The 15,934-nt window shown below is 41.8% G+C and overlaps 1 protein-coding gene across 9 annotated transcripts in view; it reads left to right on the top strand.

The window, feature by feature from the left end:
* The window catches only part of BTRC (beta-transducin repeat containing E3 ubiquitin protein ligase), a 138,643-nt gene that overhangs the window by 25,893 nt on the left and 96,816 nt on the right, over positions 1-15,934 (top strand). For 3 of the 9 annotated variants that reach the window (XM_077349498.1, XM_077349496.1, XM_077349497.1), the window contains one exon: positions 4,248-4,355. The exons of the other annotated variants lie outside the window; for them this stretch is intronic. In XM_077349498.1, coding sequence (XP_077205613.1) covers positions 4,248-4,355 — 108 coding nt within the window. The remainder of the gene's footprint in view (positions 1-4,247; positions 4,356-15,934) is intronic. 9 annotated transcript variants of the gene reach the window in all.

Genomic DNA, 15,934 nt, shown 5'->3' with positions numbered 1-15,934 from the left:
CACCATCTTGGGAGGCCCTGGGACAGAGGGAAGAAAATGGTGGAAATGCTGTTTGTCTTCTAGTTGCTTTTTGATTTAAGCGCTTTTTTAAAAATCCCTGTAGTAGACTTCGTGAGGAGATTTTGTCAGCCACTTTCCCTGTGGCAAAGGGTATGGTGAGCTCCTTGTTTGTTGAGCTGTCAATGCAGTAGTGAGGTACACAGTTTGACCAGTAGTTGAGCTTTCTTACAGTCCATGCCTCAAATGAAGGTGCACCGTTAGGTCACTCCTCTGATTTACACACATGGTATTTCTGTTGATGCACCTGAGGCCTTTTGTTTGAGTTTGTGAATGAGTTGCTTTCAAATACTGATAGCAGTTTAAAGCCACTGAATTTTCTATGGTGGGCAGGAATAGGAATGACATTTTCCATCAGTATATGTTCTTTAAAAGATAAGAACTGTTTCTTTCCTTTTTTAAAGCAACAATTGTACAGCTAAATATAAATCTTGTTATGTACATGACAGAAATCCCAGATTTGAGTGTGGATTAGTTTTCTTCTTTCTCATCAGTGATAACATGGAGCAGTAGATACCTGTGACCCTGGAGATCTGCAGCTAATCTGAGTAGACAGTACTGACTTTGACAGACCAATGGTCTGATTTAGAGAGAGAGCAAGAGAGACTTTGAACCATTGCTGTTTAATTACTGTCAAGTAATCATACTGACCTCTATAATAAAAATTCTGTTGGTCTTGAAAAGTGGGCAGATCTGAGGATTGCTATGCATCTTACACTGCTTTTACCTCTACATTTAAAAACACTTTGCACAGTGCAGGCATGCAAGAAACATGCACTACACAAGTACATTCTCAAGGATGTAAGCACCCTGTTGTGTGTGTGCTCAAACAGTTGTTTGCCGCTGCACCATGTATGATGTGATCCTTTGTTTGGAGACTTGAAAAAAATCTGTGCATTTCATTTTAGGTATGGCACTAGGTCATAGTACTTTAGGAAAAAAACAAGAACAGAAGGACATCACTCCCCACATGCAGGCAACTTGTAAAACCAATCCCGTCCATATATTTTACTGGTATTGAGATTATTCATGAAAGATGGAGTCCAGACTACCCTTATCACTTGAGATAATTGCTTAGTCAGTCAATAACCTTTTATTGGCATTGTAGAAAGGGCTGTGTTCTAAGATTGCAAGAGTTTAGTGCTAGGTAGGGTCCATTTGTATCCATAAAGAAACTTGTGAATCATCCAGGAGATAAACATCCTAATGGAGTGAGTAATTTATTACCTAGTATATTTTAACCCATTTGTCTTCTTACAAGCTCAAGGTGGATCTCCATTTTGTGTTTGCAACAAATGTGTAAAGTAGTTAGGCTAAGAGAGAATGACAGGATCACCCATTGGATTTCATGACAAGTGGGGATTTAAACCTGTGCCTTCTTATCACACATGATGATTATGATGATTATGCAAGATTTAGTCTATGTTCTAACCTACCTTATTGGTTTAAGGGTAAAATGAGTAGGTGGACTGTATATCCATCACTCTGAGCTCCTAGGAGGAAATACTGGATAATTATGCAAAAAAAGTCCTTCAGATATTTGAAATGAGTAAATTTGATTGCTGCTGGTATGTCCAGATTAAGTCTCGCAGTTTTGACAAGACGTAGCAGCCTGAAGGGAAAACTATGGAGCTATGCACAAATCCTGTGTGTAGACAGCTGGCTGACTGAAAGCTGGCCCATGAACAGTTCATGATGAATGTGTTGTAGGTTGGATCTTCTACACCTTTGTTAAGAATTCCATATTGGACATGATTATTGGATAGTTTGCTTCTCAGGTAACCAATTTTATAGAATACAACTTAGTATGAGTTTTTTTCAAATGCCACGAATATGTAGTGTTGGGTCAATATGAAGCGCTGAATCAATTTATGTACAGTAATCTAATTAAAACTTTAATCAGCCATTGACATTTTGGCCTCTGAAGACACAAGACTTGGAGCAGGAGGTGGATTTGAAGACTGTGACAGAGCCATTTTGAAAGAATTTTTCACATGCATCTCAGGTTTTGTGAGGGTAATATTGGCCAAAGGGACATCCATGATGCCTTTCCTTTCAAACAGTGGTGTATATAAGTAAAGTAGCAATGATGGGATTTGTCTAGCCCATGCAACAAAGATTGTTTAGGAAGGATGGTATATGCCCAAGTATAATGCACCTTTGACCATAAAGGAGTAATTCTTAGTAGCTTAACTGCTACATTTCGGCTTCTTTCAAGATGCATGACTTGTAGCAAATTACTACTTTCTGCTTGCAATTTGCAGTCTGTAGCTAGAGGAGAAATTATAGCAGAGGGACTTCTGCTCAGTCTTCAAGTCCACTGTGACTTTCAGGGCATGTTCAAAGGAGACTACACTCTTATAAGACTAGTGCCAATAATGAAAACTTTAATCATCCATTCATGATCAGTAGTGGTAGGCTTAGGAATAGGAACGCCTGCCCTAGGAAGAGGGCAGAAAACACAGTTATGTTACTGGGCATTGGCATAGGCCCACTGTGACTCCTGGGAATCTCTACTGTTGTTTTTGTGCTACTTAGCAGCATAATTTACTTCCATCATTTGTTTCCATTCAAAAGATGGAGAAATGAGACAAAATATGAAAATATGGCTATTATAACAAATCTCTGTGCATCTGTTCTCCTTCCTTTAAAAAAAAGATTAAAATAGTTGAGATTACACAAAGGCTCAAATAATTAATCATTCTACTTTCTCCTTATCCACATATCAGCATTTGACCAGCTTCAGGATACCTGTATTAAAATCTTTTGCATGATAAAATCCAAGCATAGTGTCAGAAATGTTTGTTTCCCCCCCCCCCCCCAGTAAATCAATCCCAAGTGGATGAAAGCTAAATGCTTCCTCTATGGTGACTTCATATAGCTTTCAGTTTGTTTTAGTAACGAGAAGAAATCTCCTTCCCGCTGAACATCCAAGCCAAGTTAACAATAGTGCTGGTGAAAGTTCTCTCCTATCTTTTCTCTAATTGAATTTATTGTTTCTTTCCCATTGTATTCAATGAGGTTTCCAACCTGCTTTCTACTTATACTGTAGAATTATTCACCCCATTGCTGAATAGTGACACTGCATGGGGTAAGACAGCAGATGAACTGGAGAGGTTATGCTTGGAGAGGGTATTAATTGGTGCTGTGAATAGATTGATTCATAATCCCCAGGTAAGGACACAGCGTATGCAGTGCATGTGGCAACGTTATGCAGGTGATACCTTGAAGGGAGTTTTCCACTCTTTTTTTCTGCTCAGGTATCAGAAGCTACTACCTTCATTACATACCCTTAAAATATTATATGGGTTGAAATACTGGACTTCACACATATAATACTGCCTATCCTTTAGCAAGAGTTAAAGGGAACAGGCTATGAAATTGTGCCACGTCTCACATGTTCTGTCCATCCCCAGTGCCTTCACCCTGGCTAGTTTTGTACCAGTATTAACACAAACCAGGGTCTGAATCTGGTTTCAGACCATGGCTAGCATCAAATGTCGTTACAGTAGCTGTCAACACCATGACTAACCAAGTTAAGGACAGTGAAAATAGAGCAAGAGTGGATTTGTACCAGGGGAAAGCAAGGACCCCATGATTCTACTCCTGATGTCTTAAAGGTAGTTGAGGCATGGGTGGGGGTGGCACATGCACCGTTCCACTGTAATATTTCCTTTGATTGGGTAGTTGGCTTAAACAACAAGCAGTTTGATGCTCGAGCTGATTATCTTGCTTTAGAGCACTCATGCAAACAGGGCCAAGGTCTGAGAGACCCAGATTCAAATCCCCACTCTGCCATGGAAGTTGTAGGGTGAACTTGGGTCAGTCACATGCTATTTAGCCTAGCCTACCTCACAGGATGATTGTGAGGGTTAAATGGAGAAGAGAAGACTGTTGAAAGCCACTTTGGGTCCCCATTGAAAAGACGGGTGAATGAAGTCAGTAAAAATATGAACTATTAGAGCTTACTCAGTGTCCATGCCTTGTGTGTTCCCCACATCTCTTTCCCCTTGTTCTGCTTGACTCTGGGGGCGGGGGGAGGTAGGGAGGCGTGCAGATCAGTAGAATTTGTGGAGGCTGTTCCAGTCAGCAAGAACTTTGCTGAGAAACTAATTGTAGCCTCAGATTTTCCTGTAATCTGTGCCATCCTGTTCATGCAGCCCCATCTCATAGTTGTCCTTTTTCTGCAGTGCTCTATGCCCCGGTCTCTGTGGCTGGGCTGCTCCAGCCTGGCGGACAGCATGCCCTCGCTGCGATGCCTGTATAACCCAGGGACCGGCGCACTCACAGCTTTCCAGGTACTCTCTCACTCTCTCTCTGGGTGTGTCTGCTGCTTGTGATCTTGCTTGCTTTCATTCATTAACTATCTTTTTACTTATTTGCTTTGCAGTATCTGTTTCCTTCACATCATTCAAACTAACAGATACCATCCTCATCTTGCATAGAGCTTGACCAGTAGTGTGGAAATGGCAGTGATTCAAACAGAACTGAATACATTTTACTCAAGTTTATAAGGATGCCTAGTCAGGACGGGGGGGGGGGGGGGGCTGTTTGGCAGTCTCTGGTCTTGTCTGTGTTTGTTTTGTTGTCGCAGATATTTTTCTCAGATTTGAATATTAAATTGGGCTTTAGCACTCTCAGAGTTGTTGCCTTGTGTTTCATTTGTTGAGCACTGTTCAGTGGCAAGATAGATTTTATTGATCTTTCTGAGTGAGAAACTGGAAAGCCAGATTTTCAAACTGACCATATATATGCAATTTTTAATGGGCTTTCACTAAGCCAAGCTTTCTCAGTCAGGGTTTCATGAAACCCTGGGGTTTCTTGATGGCCCTGAAGGGGCTTCCCAAATGGGTGGGAGTTAATTAATTTTAAATATATTTTAAAAACTTGTTAAACATATATGGTCATCTTGACCTGCCTTTCCTCCCAAAGTGGCCAATGATGGGCCTGGAGGGGCCCCAGGTGGACACATACCCAGCTATGCTTCCCAACCATATTCTGCACATATTCTGCACAATTGCGCCACTTGTGGGGAATCGCAAAGCCTGAAGAATATTTAAGGGATTTTGCAACAGTAAAAAAGCTGAGAAAGACTGTACCAAGCTTCAGCTATGCCAAGCCTTTTCGATGATGTCATCTTTGGTATCAAATTTCTGTGGCAAGATGATGTTAATATGATCCACTGCAACCTTCCAGCTCACCCTTTTGGAATCTCTGAATTGCAAGTGTATAAAACGGGGCTGTAGTGACTAGGCAAGCACAATGAGGAGCTGAGCCTAGACAGTGGTGAGAACCTGAGCAATTATATCCTGGGTACAAGACAAATAGGTATGTGAAGCTTCACAACTGATAGTAGAGAAAGCACTCTGGGGTGCTAGCCCTTGGGGAACTTGGGTGACAGGAATGTTGCAGCATACTCCTAAGGTCTATGAATCATTGTGACAGACAGCTGGGTACAGCCATTCATTTGTGGCCAAGAACTTTTGATTTGACTTAATTATAAATCTGGCTTCTTGCCCTGAATGGTGTGAAAATACTGCTGACACTCCTTAGATCCCTCTGTAGCAGTTCTTCTGGTTGAACTAATATGGTGTTGATGAATTCGGTAAGGTGCCCTCTCAGCCACACGAGCAATTTGGAACAGCTTTTCAAGTATTTCTGTCTTGAGTTGCTCAATTTTGAATGAATCCAAGGTGAATTAAACTTTGGTAAGGAATATATTCATAGTGCTTCTGGTTTAGGAAGCATAATTGATAGCAGATGAAAGCTCTGTTTTGTCTGCTGAGATTGAATAACATTTCCTCATCCATGATATCTGGATCAATTTCTTGCTCTGCTGATAAAATGAAGATATTTTTATTTACATTCAAAGACATCTCATGCGTAAGGAGTTTGTGTATTATTTGCTTAGAAACCCAGGAAACAAGGAAACCTTGGTCCACTTTGGAAGGACAGAAAGATTATAAATTGTAATAATTTACAAATTAAAAAGGAATCCAGGAATTCAGCAGAACCCATCTAGAGTTAGCTCTTTTGAAAGCTTATCCTAGAATAAGTGTTGTTAATCTTTAAGATGGCACTGGGCTCCTGTCTTATGTTATTAGTCTGTCGATGGGTGTTTACTATAATAGATAATGAATGGAACCTCCATATTCAGGGTGTCTCAATACTAGTTTCTGAGCGGGAAGCAACAAGAGAGCAGTTCTCTTTGTGAGCTATGTGTGAGCCCCTGCTCCACTTGCTTTCCCCCCGGCGCCCCTGACTTCCCTGCCGCCCACTGGGGGTGCTGCCAGCAGCAGCTGCGCAGTGCCACGTCAAGGGGGAGCCCCAGCCATGGCAGCCACTGGAGAGCACCAAAGGTGAGCCGGTGGCAGAGTGGTAGGGCAGCCTCCGAGGCAGCAGCTGGGAAGGTGGACGAGGAGGAGCTGCAGCCCGGTACCGACTGATGCACGGATCGGTCCTGGTCCCGGTCCCCGGACTGCGGGTTGGGGACCACTGCCCTAAGGCATAGGATCTTATTCAAAGACACAGAAATATTTGACAACTCTAACAACTACTAACAGACACAAACACAGACAGCTTCAACAAAAAGGGAGAAAGTTTGAAAATAAACAGAAACTGTCTACCTGTACTAAAAGAAATCAAAACAATTCCAAAGACACCCCCCCCTCCACAGTTGCCAGTGAGAGAAGACATACCTCTGAAGATGCCAGCCACAGATGCAGATGCAGGTACAGCATTAGGAATAAAGACATCTACACCACAGCCACAAATCCTGAAAAAGAACAAAACAAAACAAACATTTTGATTCCAGCTATGAAAGCCTTCAGTGACACATTTTTAATAGCTGTTTATTTTTGTGAATAGAGTTTTGTTTTCATCTTGGCAAAAGGTCTGTGCGTTATCTATAAGTAGCAACACACATTTAAGTTACATTTCACATGCAACTCATTTTTGTATCTTTGAATATACTTCTGCCTGTTGCGCTTTATAGACCGTTTATGCACTAGAGGTTTCATGCTGGGCTGCAGGCTGGAGTTTTAGTCGTGGCAGGTTGCCCCACCTCTTCCTGCACCTACATGGGGGAGCATTTGGCCTGGTGCACCTCATCCACCCTTGATTTGTGCTCCTGCATAGGAGCTGGGGCAGTGAAGTCCCCAGTGCATAACTGGTCATAGTATGCATTTATACAGGAGGAAAACAGCCGTTGTCTCAGCTGATCCTCTTCTACAAGCTAGTCAGGCATGCTCAGATGGGGACAAGTATGTCTATCTAAGATGCCAAAAGGGGTGAGGCTTCTCTTGGAGAAACTGTTTGGAGAATGAGCCATGTAATTAGTACCAAAGACTCTTGCCTATTGTTGGAAGTGGTCAGAAGATTCTGTGAACATAAGCCTGTGGCTCCAGCCCATATCTGGTGGCTGGCTTGTCCCCTATTTATGAATGTACTTAGATGGCTCCCAACTGTTTACAAGACAGCAGAGGTGAGATCTTTGATTGACAAGTTAGAAATGCTTTCGATCATTCCCTCTGCCAGTCTCTGGTTCATGCTGTTAAAAATGTCAGCCTCTCCAAGTTTGAATGGCAGCCTGAGGGCCTCCAAAGCTTTTTGTTTTCTGAGATGGAAACACAAATTGGATGTGTGCCTGAGCGCACCATCCCAGGCTGTAATTTCATCTTTTAGCTAAGAACCACAAGGTACATGAACAAAGCACCCTGTAAACAATAATACTGGAGAAAAAAATAAACAAGGTCGTGTTTCTGGCGCGTTGATCCACTGGTGTCCTGACCTCTATCACGTTGAACATCTCCACTCTGATTGCGGCTCCCTCTGGCATTTCAATGAGAGGGAGAGGCTGACATAGGAGATTTACCAAGATTTAAAGTTGAAGCAGAGTTGCTCATTCCTTGTATTGGCTATGAAATATTGAGCTGCCATTGCATGTGACACTCAGATTTAAGCAATGGTCCTCATTTGAAAAGGACTGGATGCAGGCTGAGAGATGCTCTCTTTGCCACTGAGAACTGAAAATAGTAACTGTGAGAGGCAGAAATGTATCCAAATCAGCAGTTTGATGGTCACACCTAAACACAGCTGTGCTGGATAAAGATTAGCTTTATAGCATTTGTAGGGGAAATGAGAAGAGCCTAATGCTTGGAAAAGAGCCTAATGCTGGGAGCGATTGAGGGCAAAAGAAGAAGGGGACGACAGAGAATGAGGTGGCTGGATGGAGTCACTGAACAGTGCAAACTTAAATGGACTCCGGGGAATGCTAGAGGACAGGAAGGCCTGGAGGATCATTGTCCATGGGGTCGCGATGGGTCGGACACGACTTCGCACCTAACAACAACAATAGAGAAAATGAGCAAGCAGGTTGCCAAGGGGAATGTGTAGTTGAAATGTATGTGCTTTAATATTTAAATAATAATAAAAAGAAGAAGAGTTGGTTCTTATATGCCGCTTTTCTCTACCCAAAGGAGTCTCAAAGCAGCTTTCATTCACCTTCCCTTTCCTCTCCCCACAACAGACACCCTGCGAGGAAGGTGAGGCTAAGAGAGCCCTGATATTACTGCTCAGAACAGCTTTATCAGTGCTATGGTGAGCCCAAGGCCACCCAGCTTGGTTGCATGCGGGGGAGCAGGAAATCAAACCTGGCTTGCCAGTCCGCATTCCTAACCGCTACAACAAGCTGGTGTAAAGTAAAATGCTCACATCCAGAATGTTTACTTTCCAAAATGTATTAGATAAATGTGACTCATATGAAAACTATATTCCAACAGGATTGTTATTTAGCACACCTTGGTAAAACGTTTTCTCCCTGCTTTCTTACCTGTTCAGTTCTTACTCTTCTTTATAACACATTGTATGAGTGCAGGAAGCCCCACGGCGTTTGGTGACAAAACCTGAATTATGTACATCTAGTATAGGTATTTATGAAACTAAGGCAGAAAACACACAAAAAATCTTACATAGGTTTCTAATCCCCCTTCTTAGTTCACTGACCTTGACTTATTTTGATATACTTGCAACCAGAGTTCCATCATTACAGTGTGAGGAATCTTCTGTACAATTCTTTCTTGCCAAAGTTAATATATTCCAGCGTAGATAAATTGTTATTTTGGAACAGGAGGAAAACATAATTGTTCTTAGCTTGTCATAACATTCCAAAGCATATACTATGTTATCAAAGTAGCAAGGTGTTTTATTGTTGTTGGCAAAAAAAAAATATTTAGTTGGATTTAATAGTGTCAGATGATTTTATAGGCTGTTCTAATCTCCTCCCACCCCCAAGTCTAGTATGTCCCTGAAGGCATCTAACATGTTGAAAACACTACCATTGCAAATTTGGCTTTAAAGTAAGTGATAAAAATTTGCTTTGTGAAAATTCTCTATATCACCCAAGCAATGTATTGACATGAATGAATATTGCGCAGATGGATCATAATCGATCGTTTCCCCAATAGAATAACCCCAAATTGAACTTGGAATTAATGGCAGTGTTATGTAAGATGTATTGTTCTTTTTGAGAAGCCGTATTCTGTGGCCTAATCCATGTTTTTGAAAGGGGATATTCTTTGCCTTCCTCTCCTTGTTAGAAGTCAGGACAGTGTGCACAACCATGATGATAAATGACATATGTAGCAGCAACCGGATGGGATACAGGTACTTTTAAAGCTAGCTCCAAGTTCCTGAGGATTGTGAACATCTGCTTGGAGGTATTGCAGAGCCCCACAATGCACTAATTGAATTACTCTTTTTCTGGAGTTGCAGTCTGCACTAATTGAATTAGAACCAGCTATTTTGTGTGTGTGCGTGCTCTCTCGTGTGCATGTGTGTTGAAATGAGCAAGAGCAAAGCTGCAGGGGAAAGGAAAGGAAGGAAAGAGCATGACAAAAGATCATGTATACTGTGCTGCTCCCTAATGGTGATTTGTGGTACTGCGTGATCTCCAGAAAAGGAAATCTTGCCTGCCAGCACGGACTAGCAAGCATCATTCCAGTGATTGTAGTATGGATTTTAAAACTTTAGGCTTCATGAGTAATAGAGCAAGTTTTAGTCACTAGGTTTGTTAGCAGCTGCACATTTGTTGTAAAAATCCTTGCGTCACAAAATGAACTTTGAGACAATAGTTTGTTATTCATTCAATCTTTTTCCACTTAAAAATACAACCAAGTTCTTTACTTTTATAGAAAACATATGGCATCTGCTGTAACTCGCCTCGAGCCTCCAGGGAGAGGCGAGTAACAAATATAATAATAATTGTTGTTAGGTGCGAAGTCGTGTCCGACCCATTGCAACCCTATGATGATGATGATGTGGAAAACACCTAATAAGTGCAGAAATATCTCTTTGGGTAGCCAAGCCAGTGCTGGGCAGTCTGTTTCCTATCTAGGGCATTCCATTCAGAGCCAAAGTTATTGTTTTAATGCAAGAATAATTTCTGATTATCTCTTTCGAATAGGAAACTAATGAACACACATAATTTTACCATAAACTTGAGAAGTTTTGACAAAGCTTTTTCCTCCTGCTTTTTAAGTGAATTCTGGCTACAAATTACCAAAATTCTAAACCAGTACAGAGAGATTTGACCAACTCTAGATTTGTTTGTTTGTTTTCCTCACAAGGGAAACTTGAGAGTCGATGAATTGCTTCATAGAATGCTTTCTTGAGTGTCTCTGCTTCCAATAATAATTACAAATTTCCCCAGTTATTAGACTGCTGATATTAAAACAATTGGTCTGATACAAAAATAGCTACATTTAGTTATACTAATATTTAAGATAATTGAGTAATTGCCATGAAAAATGGGAAACTCTGCTGGTTCCCACAAAGCTGTTTCTTTCAGGAAGCAGCTAGAAGCTATGCAATAAGGAGAATTTATTTTACCTTTCAAGATATGCTAAAATAACTCACAGTCCTCTATACAAATATGTGCTGGCTTTTTTGTTTGCTATTTAGTTTTCAATTTTGAAAATCTGACTTTAAATTTGATTTTTGGCTCAGATTAACACAGCTATAGAATTGATTTCTTTTCGAGTCCAGGATTACTTGAAATTCTACTGAGTTTGATGAAGATATTTTTCATCCGTAAGGAAGGCCTAAGGCTGTGATACAAAAATGCCTTCTCGCTGAGGTTGAAAACCATGCAAAAATTCCCCATGCATCTAGATGGGCACTTTGGGTGGCCTGTCTGCCATTAACCAGACCCTTTCTATCATGGTTCTGTCTCTGTGAAATCAGCTGCCTGAAGAGGTGAGAGAGGCCCCTCTTTAGAGATCTTTAGGAGATGCTGTAAGTCCTGTCTATCCTCCAGAGCTTTAAAGGGGCCCCCTTTATGTATTCTGTGTATTTTTAAATGTTGGAAACTGCCCTGAGCCAGTTTGTTGGGATGGGTGGTATAGAAATCTCAAAATAAGTAAATAAATGTTTTAACTATTCTTGTAAGCTATTTTGAATCAGCAGGAAAGGTGAGATATAAATGTTTTAATTAAAGGGAAACTAACATGACAAGAACAGAGCCTCTTGTGGCGCAGAGTGGTAAGGCAGTGACATGCTGTCTGAGCCCATGAGGTTGGGAGTTCAATCCCAGCAGCCGGCTCAAGGTTGACTCAGCCTTCCATCCTTCCGAGGTTGGTAAAATGAGTACCCAGCTTGCTGGGGGGTAAACGATAATGACTGGGGAAGGCACTGGCAAACCACCCCGTATTGAGTCTGCCATGAAAACGCTAGAGGGCGTCACCCCAAGGGTCAGACATGACCCGGTGCTTGCACAGGTGATACCTTTACCTTAACATGACAAGAAGATGGCCTGGCTTTTTTCTCACATCTAGTTTCCTATGACAGGATATTTTGAATGAAGGAGCATTCAGTCATGTGAGCCTCCACCTGCATGAAGTGGTACAGACCAGAAAAGGCCCTTTATGCATTTATATGGAAGTAAAACCTATTAATGCCAGCAAGCCTTGTTTCCAAGTAAACACACAGGATAGGGTTGTTTGTAAGCGATCAGTTTTCAACTAGTTGACCACTTTTACAGAGTATAATGATTGTCATTTAAAGTAACATCCAGCTCATATGTTTATTTTTTAAAATCTCTGTGTATAGAACTGGGGGAAAATAGTCAATGTCTTAACAATTGTGGGTAACCAGAAAGGAAGAGCAGTTCTTCCTCTGAGGCCGAGGACATCTTAGCAGGTGATTCCCACCCTTTGTTCAATGAAGCAATAACAAGTCTTTTCCACTTCCTTTCTCCTTGGTGGAAGTCATCCATCTCTTCAGTTCTTTTTCTGCTGTGACAGGGAGAGCTGGGCTTAATAGGCAGTGTTTCACCCATTAATCCTCCCTTTTCCTTTTTCCTTATTCTATTTTTAAGTTCTTACCCTTCCTCTCATCTACTTATAATTTATATTCTGCTTTTCTTGTATTACATGAAGAGGGCATGGTAGAAACCTCCTACACACAAGGCTTCCGCTGGCCATGGCAACCAGTTTATTAATCTGACAGGCTCCCAGAAGCACTTCTCTGCCCACTCTAAAACTGGCTAAATATGAGGGAAGTGCGGCTTCTATTCCAAAGGAGAGTAAGAAGCCTCCCTCACCACCAATCCCAGCATTTGCTCTGACATTATTGGCGCAATTCATGCAGAAACCACTTTTGCAGCTGTTCTTGGGATGGAAGAACAGACGATCACGAAGCGGCACTGTTCCTCCCCAACAACAGGAGCCACAGCTACCATTTCTAGTTCTGCTTCCTGTTACCAACATGACAGGAGGAGGCTGCAGAATAGCTCTTCCCATCTCCATAAGCCATACAAATTATTCAGATTCCCAAGAGAGCCAACTAAGCAACAGCTCAGAACAACCTGGATCCATTATAATCAGGTGCAAGATGGACAACAGCATATCTGATATAACCATGAGTAATATACTAGGATTGGGACCATCAGTTTCATCCCCAGACTTTTTGTATTTAATTAAATAAACCATGAGGGAAGAGATTGCTGATTTCTGCCAGGTTGGTATTGGACACATCTCCCTCCAGTCCCCCCCTGCCCCTACCCCATCCACTCATGGGGATATGGAAAGATCAGTTTCTGACCAAGAGACACTCAGCTGGCCCACCAAAGCAGCTACAAAGTAATCCCATCATAGCAAAAGAGAGAGAGAGAGTTCTCAATGGGACTCAGAAATATATTCTGATAATGAAGAGGAAGATAGTCTGAACAAGAGGACTGAATTCTCCATAAGAAAGCCCATGAACAATGGCTATCAAAGTATCCTTGACAGCCTCAATAGTCTCCAGCGCAACTATTACCTGGATCATCAGTTCATCCCAAACAATAAACACCAAGTGGTCATAGGAATCAACAGAATACTCAAAGCTGCATCATTCGCAGCAGACATGGCTTTGTTTATTACATTTGTTACATTTATATACCACCCTCCCTTGTGGCTCAGGGCAGTTTACAGAGAACATGAAACTGTTGACAGATATAACATAAATTCAGTGATTGTTTCAGTTAACAACAGCAACAGCATCAGCAACAATAGAACTATTCAACTGTTCACAAATTGACTATTGCCTATGATGTGATTGGATTTTTAATCTTCTGGAGCTATGGCATCTGCAACAGCTGCTAGAAGAATATTTTGACTCTGGTCTTTGCAAGCAGACCTCCACACTCAGTCTATTATTATGACCTAGCCTGGCCTTTCTCCACTTTTTTACTGAAACATTCTTTAGGCTTCAAGAAATGCCAGAATTAGCCCGATCATGCAAAATATGGTTGGGAAGCATAGTTGCGTATGTGCCCACTCATGTCCCCTTCCCCAACATTGGCCATGTTGGGAGGGGGGAAATGGGCCGACATGACCATACATGGTCATATCACCTGGTAAATGCTTAAGGTTTTTAAAAAATATATTAAAAATTAATTAATTCCCACCCATTTGGGAAACCCTTTCTGGGCTTTCAAGAAACCCCAATGTTGTACAAAACCCTGGTTGAGAAAGTTTGGCCTAGCCATTCGAAGTGATTGGCTATTCAGGGATGTGCTGGACAAAAACTTTTTTGAAACTGCCAAGGAAGCTGCACAGACACGACAACGTTTGGAAGTCATCACTTTCATCCTCAGTTCATTTTACCTAGGTGCAACAAGGATTATTATTATTATTATTATTATTATTATTATTTATTTGATTTGTATGACCGCCGCTCTCGGAAACCGGCTCGCGGCGGTTCACAACATTTTAATACAGATACAATATATTAACCATTAAAATTCCCCATTAAAACCCCATTAAAACAATGACTAAGTCACAATGATGGCGATTAAAACTATTCCCGTACAGGCCCACTGGATGAGCAGAAGGGAACGGAGGATAATTGGGCATAGGATGGAACACTCTGGGGAACCAGGTCAGTTTAGTACTGGCCTCCCCCCTCCGGGGAGAGGGGTCCGATCTTAGCCCCGGGCCATCACCCGGCCTTAGACAAACGCCTGGCGGAAGAGCTCCGTTTTGCAGGCTCTGCGGAACTCAGAGAGCTCCGACAGGGCCCGCAGCTCTTCAGGGAGCTCATTCCACCAGGTAGGGGCCAGGACCGAAAAGGCCCTGGCCCTTGTCGAGGCCAGGCGTGCCTCCCGGGGTCCTGGGATCATCAGCAGATTCTTACCCGCAGAGCGAAGTGCCCTGCGGGGGGCATAAGGATGACAGAAGACCAAGTTGGGGCTCCTCTAGACAAACATTCAAGTAATGTTTGCAGTAAATTCAACAGACAAGTCATCAGGAGAACCGACAAACCAGCCAGTGAAAATAAACAACTTAAAACATGGCTGTAAACTAATTCTGGTGTTTGTGCCGTATCTTCTGCATTTCCAAGCAATGTGGATCACCTTTCAGACTGATACTTGGTCTCAAGAGATAGTCACTAGAGGTTATTCCATAGAATTCCTCAGAACTCCACCAGAGAAATTCATTAACTCTTCCACACAAAGGATCCAGAAAAAATTCACAGAATGTATGTTGCTATCCAACATATTATAGAAATCGTTCCACTTTCAGAAAGGGGCAGGGAGTATATACTCTATATTCTTTATACTGCCAAAGAAGAACGGAGATTAGAGGATGATATTAGACTTAAAATTCCTCAAAAAGGACTCAGATTCATCACAAAAACCTTACAACCAGAGGAATATCTAACCTCAGTAGATCTAACAGAAGTGTACCTTCATATTCTGATTCCCACCACCTACCCACCCACCAAGGTTTTCTTCAGTTCTGTGCTGGAGGGATCCATCTTGAATTCAGGGCCCTTCCATTAGGTCTTTCTACAAACCAGTCCTCAAATTAAGGGAGCAAGGCATTCATATCTGCTCTTATTTAGTTGACTTTTTGATCAGGTAAAACTCACAGAACGGCTCATGCCAAAGCACCAAAACAACTATACACTGTCCACAAGCTTATATATTCCTTGTCAATGTACAAAAAAGTTCTATACTTTCCACACAGACTAGAATGCATTTGAATCCTATTTGATACAACTTGCAATAGCCTCTCATGGAACAGAAGTCTTTTATGAAACTCACAAAACTAATTAATCTCATGATTTCAAGCCTCAATGCAGTTCAGTAGGGTTGCTTACACATGAGACCTTTACAACAATTTCTAAGACCCTTTCAACTACAAATTCTCATACATGAATAAGGAGGGCTGTTCCCTCTGGGTTCCCCTGATAGAAAAGACTAATCTTGTCTGGTGGACAAGAACATCAAAAGCTATTTGGGGAGGGGGGGTATACTGCATCCCAGAGATAAGACAGGTCTTCATGGACACAAACTTGTATGGTTGGGGGAGGGCAGGGATGGAAGACTCAACAT

The sequence above is a fragment of the Paroedura picta genome, chromosome 8 (assembly GCF_049243985.1).
Source record: "Paroedura picta isolate Pp20150507F chromosome 8, Ppicta_v3.0, whole genome shotgun sequence".
In the NCBI taxonomy this organism is placed as follows: domain Eukaryota; kingdom Metazoa; phylum Chordata; class Lepidosauria; order Squamata; family Gekkonidae; genus Paroedura; species Paroedura picta.
The sequence above is the reverse complement of the archived record's forward strand: the minus strand, read 5'-3'. Positions and strand labels throughout refer to the sequence as shown.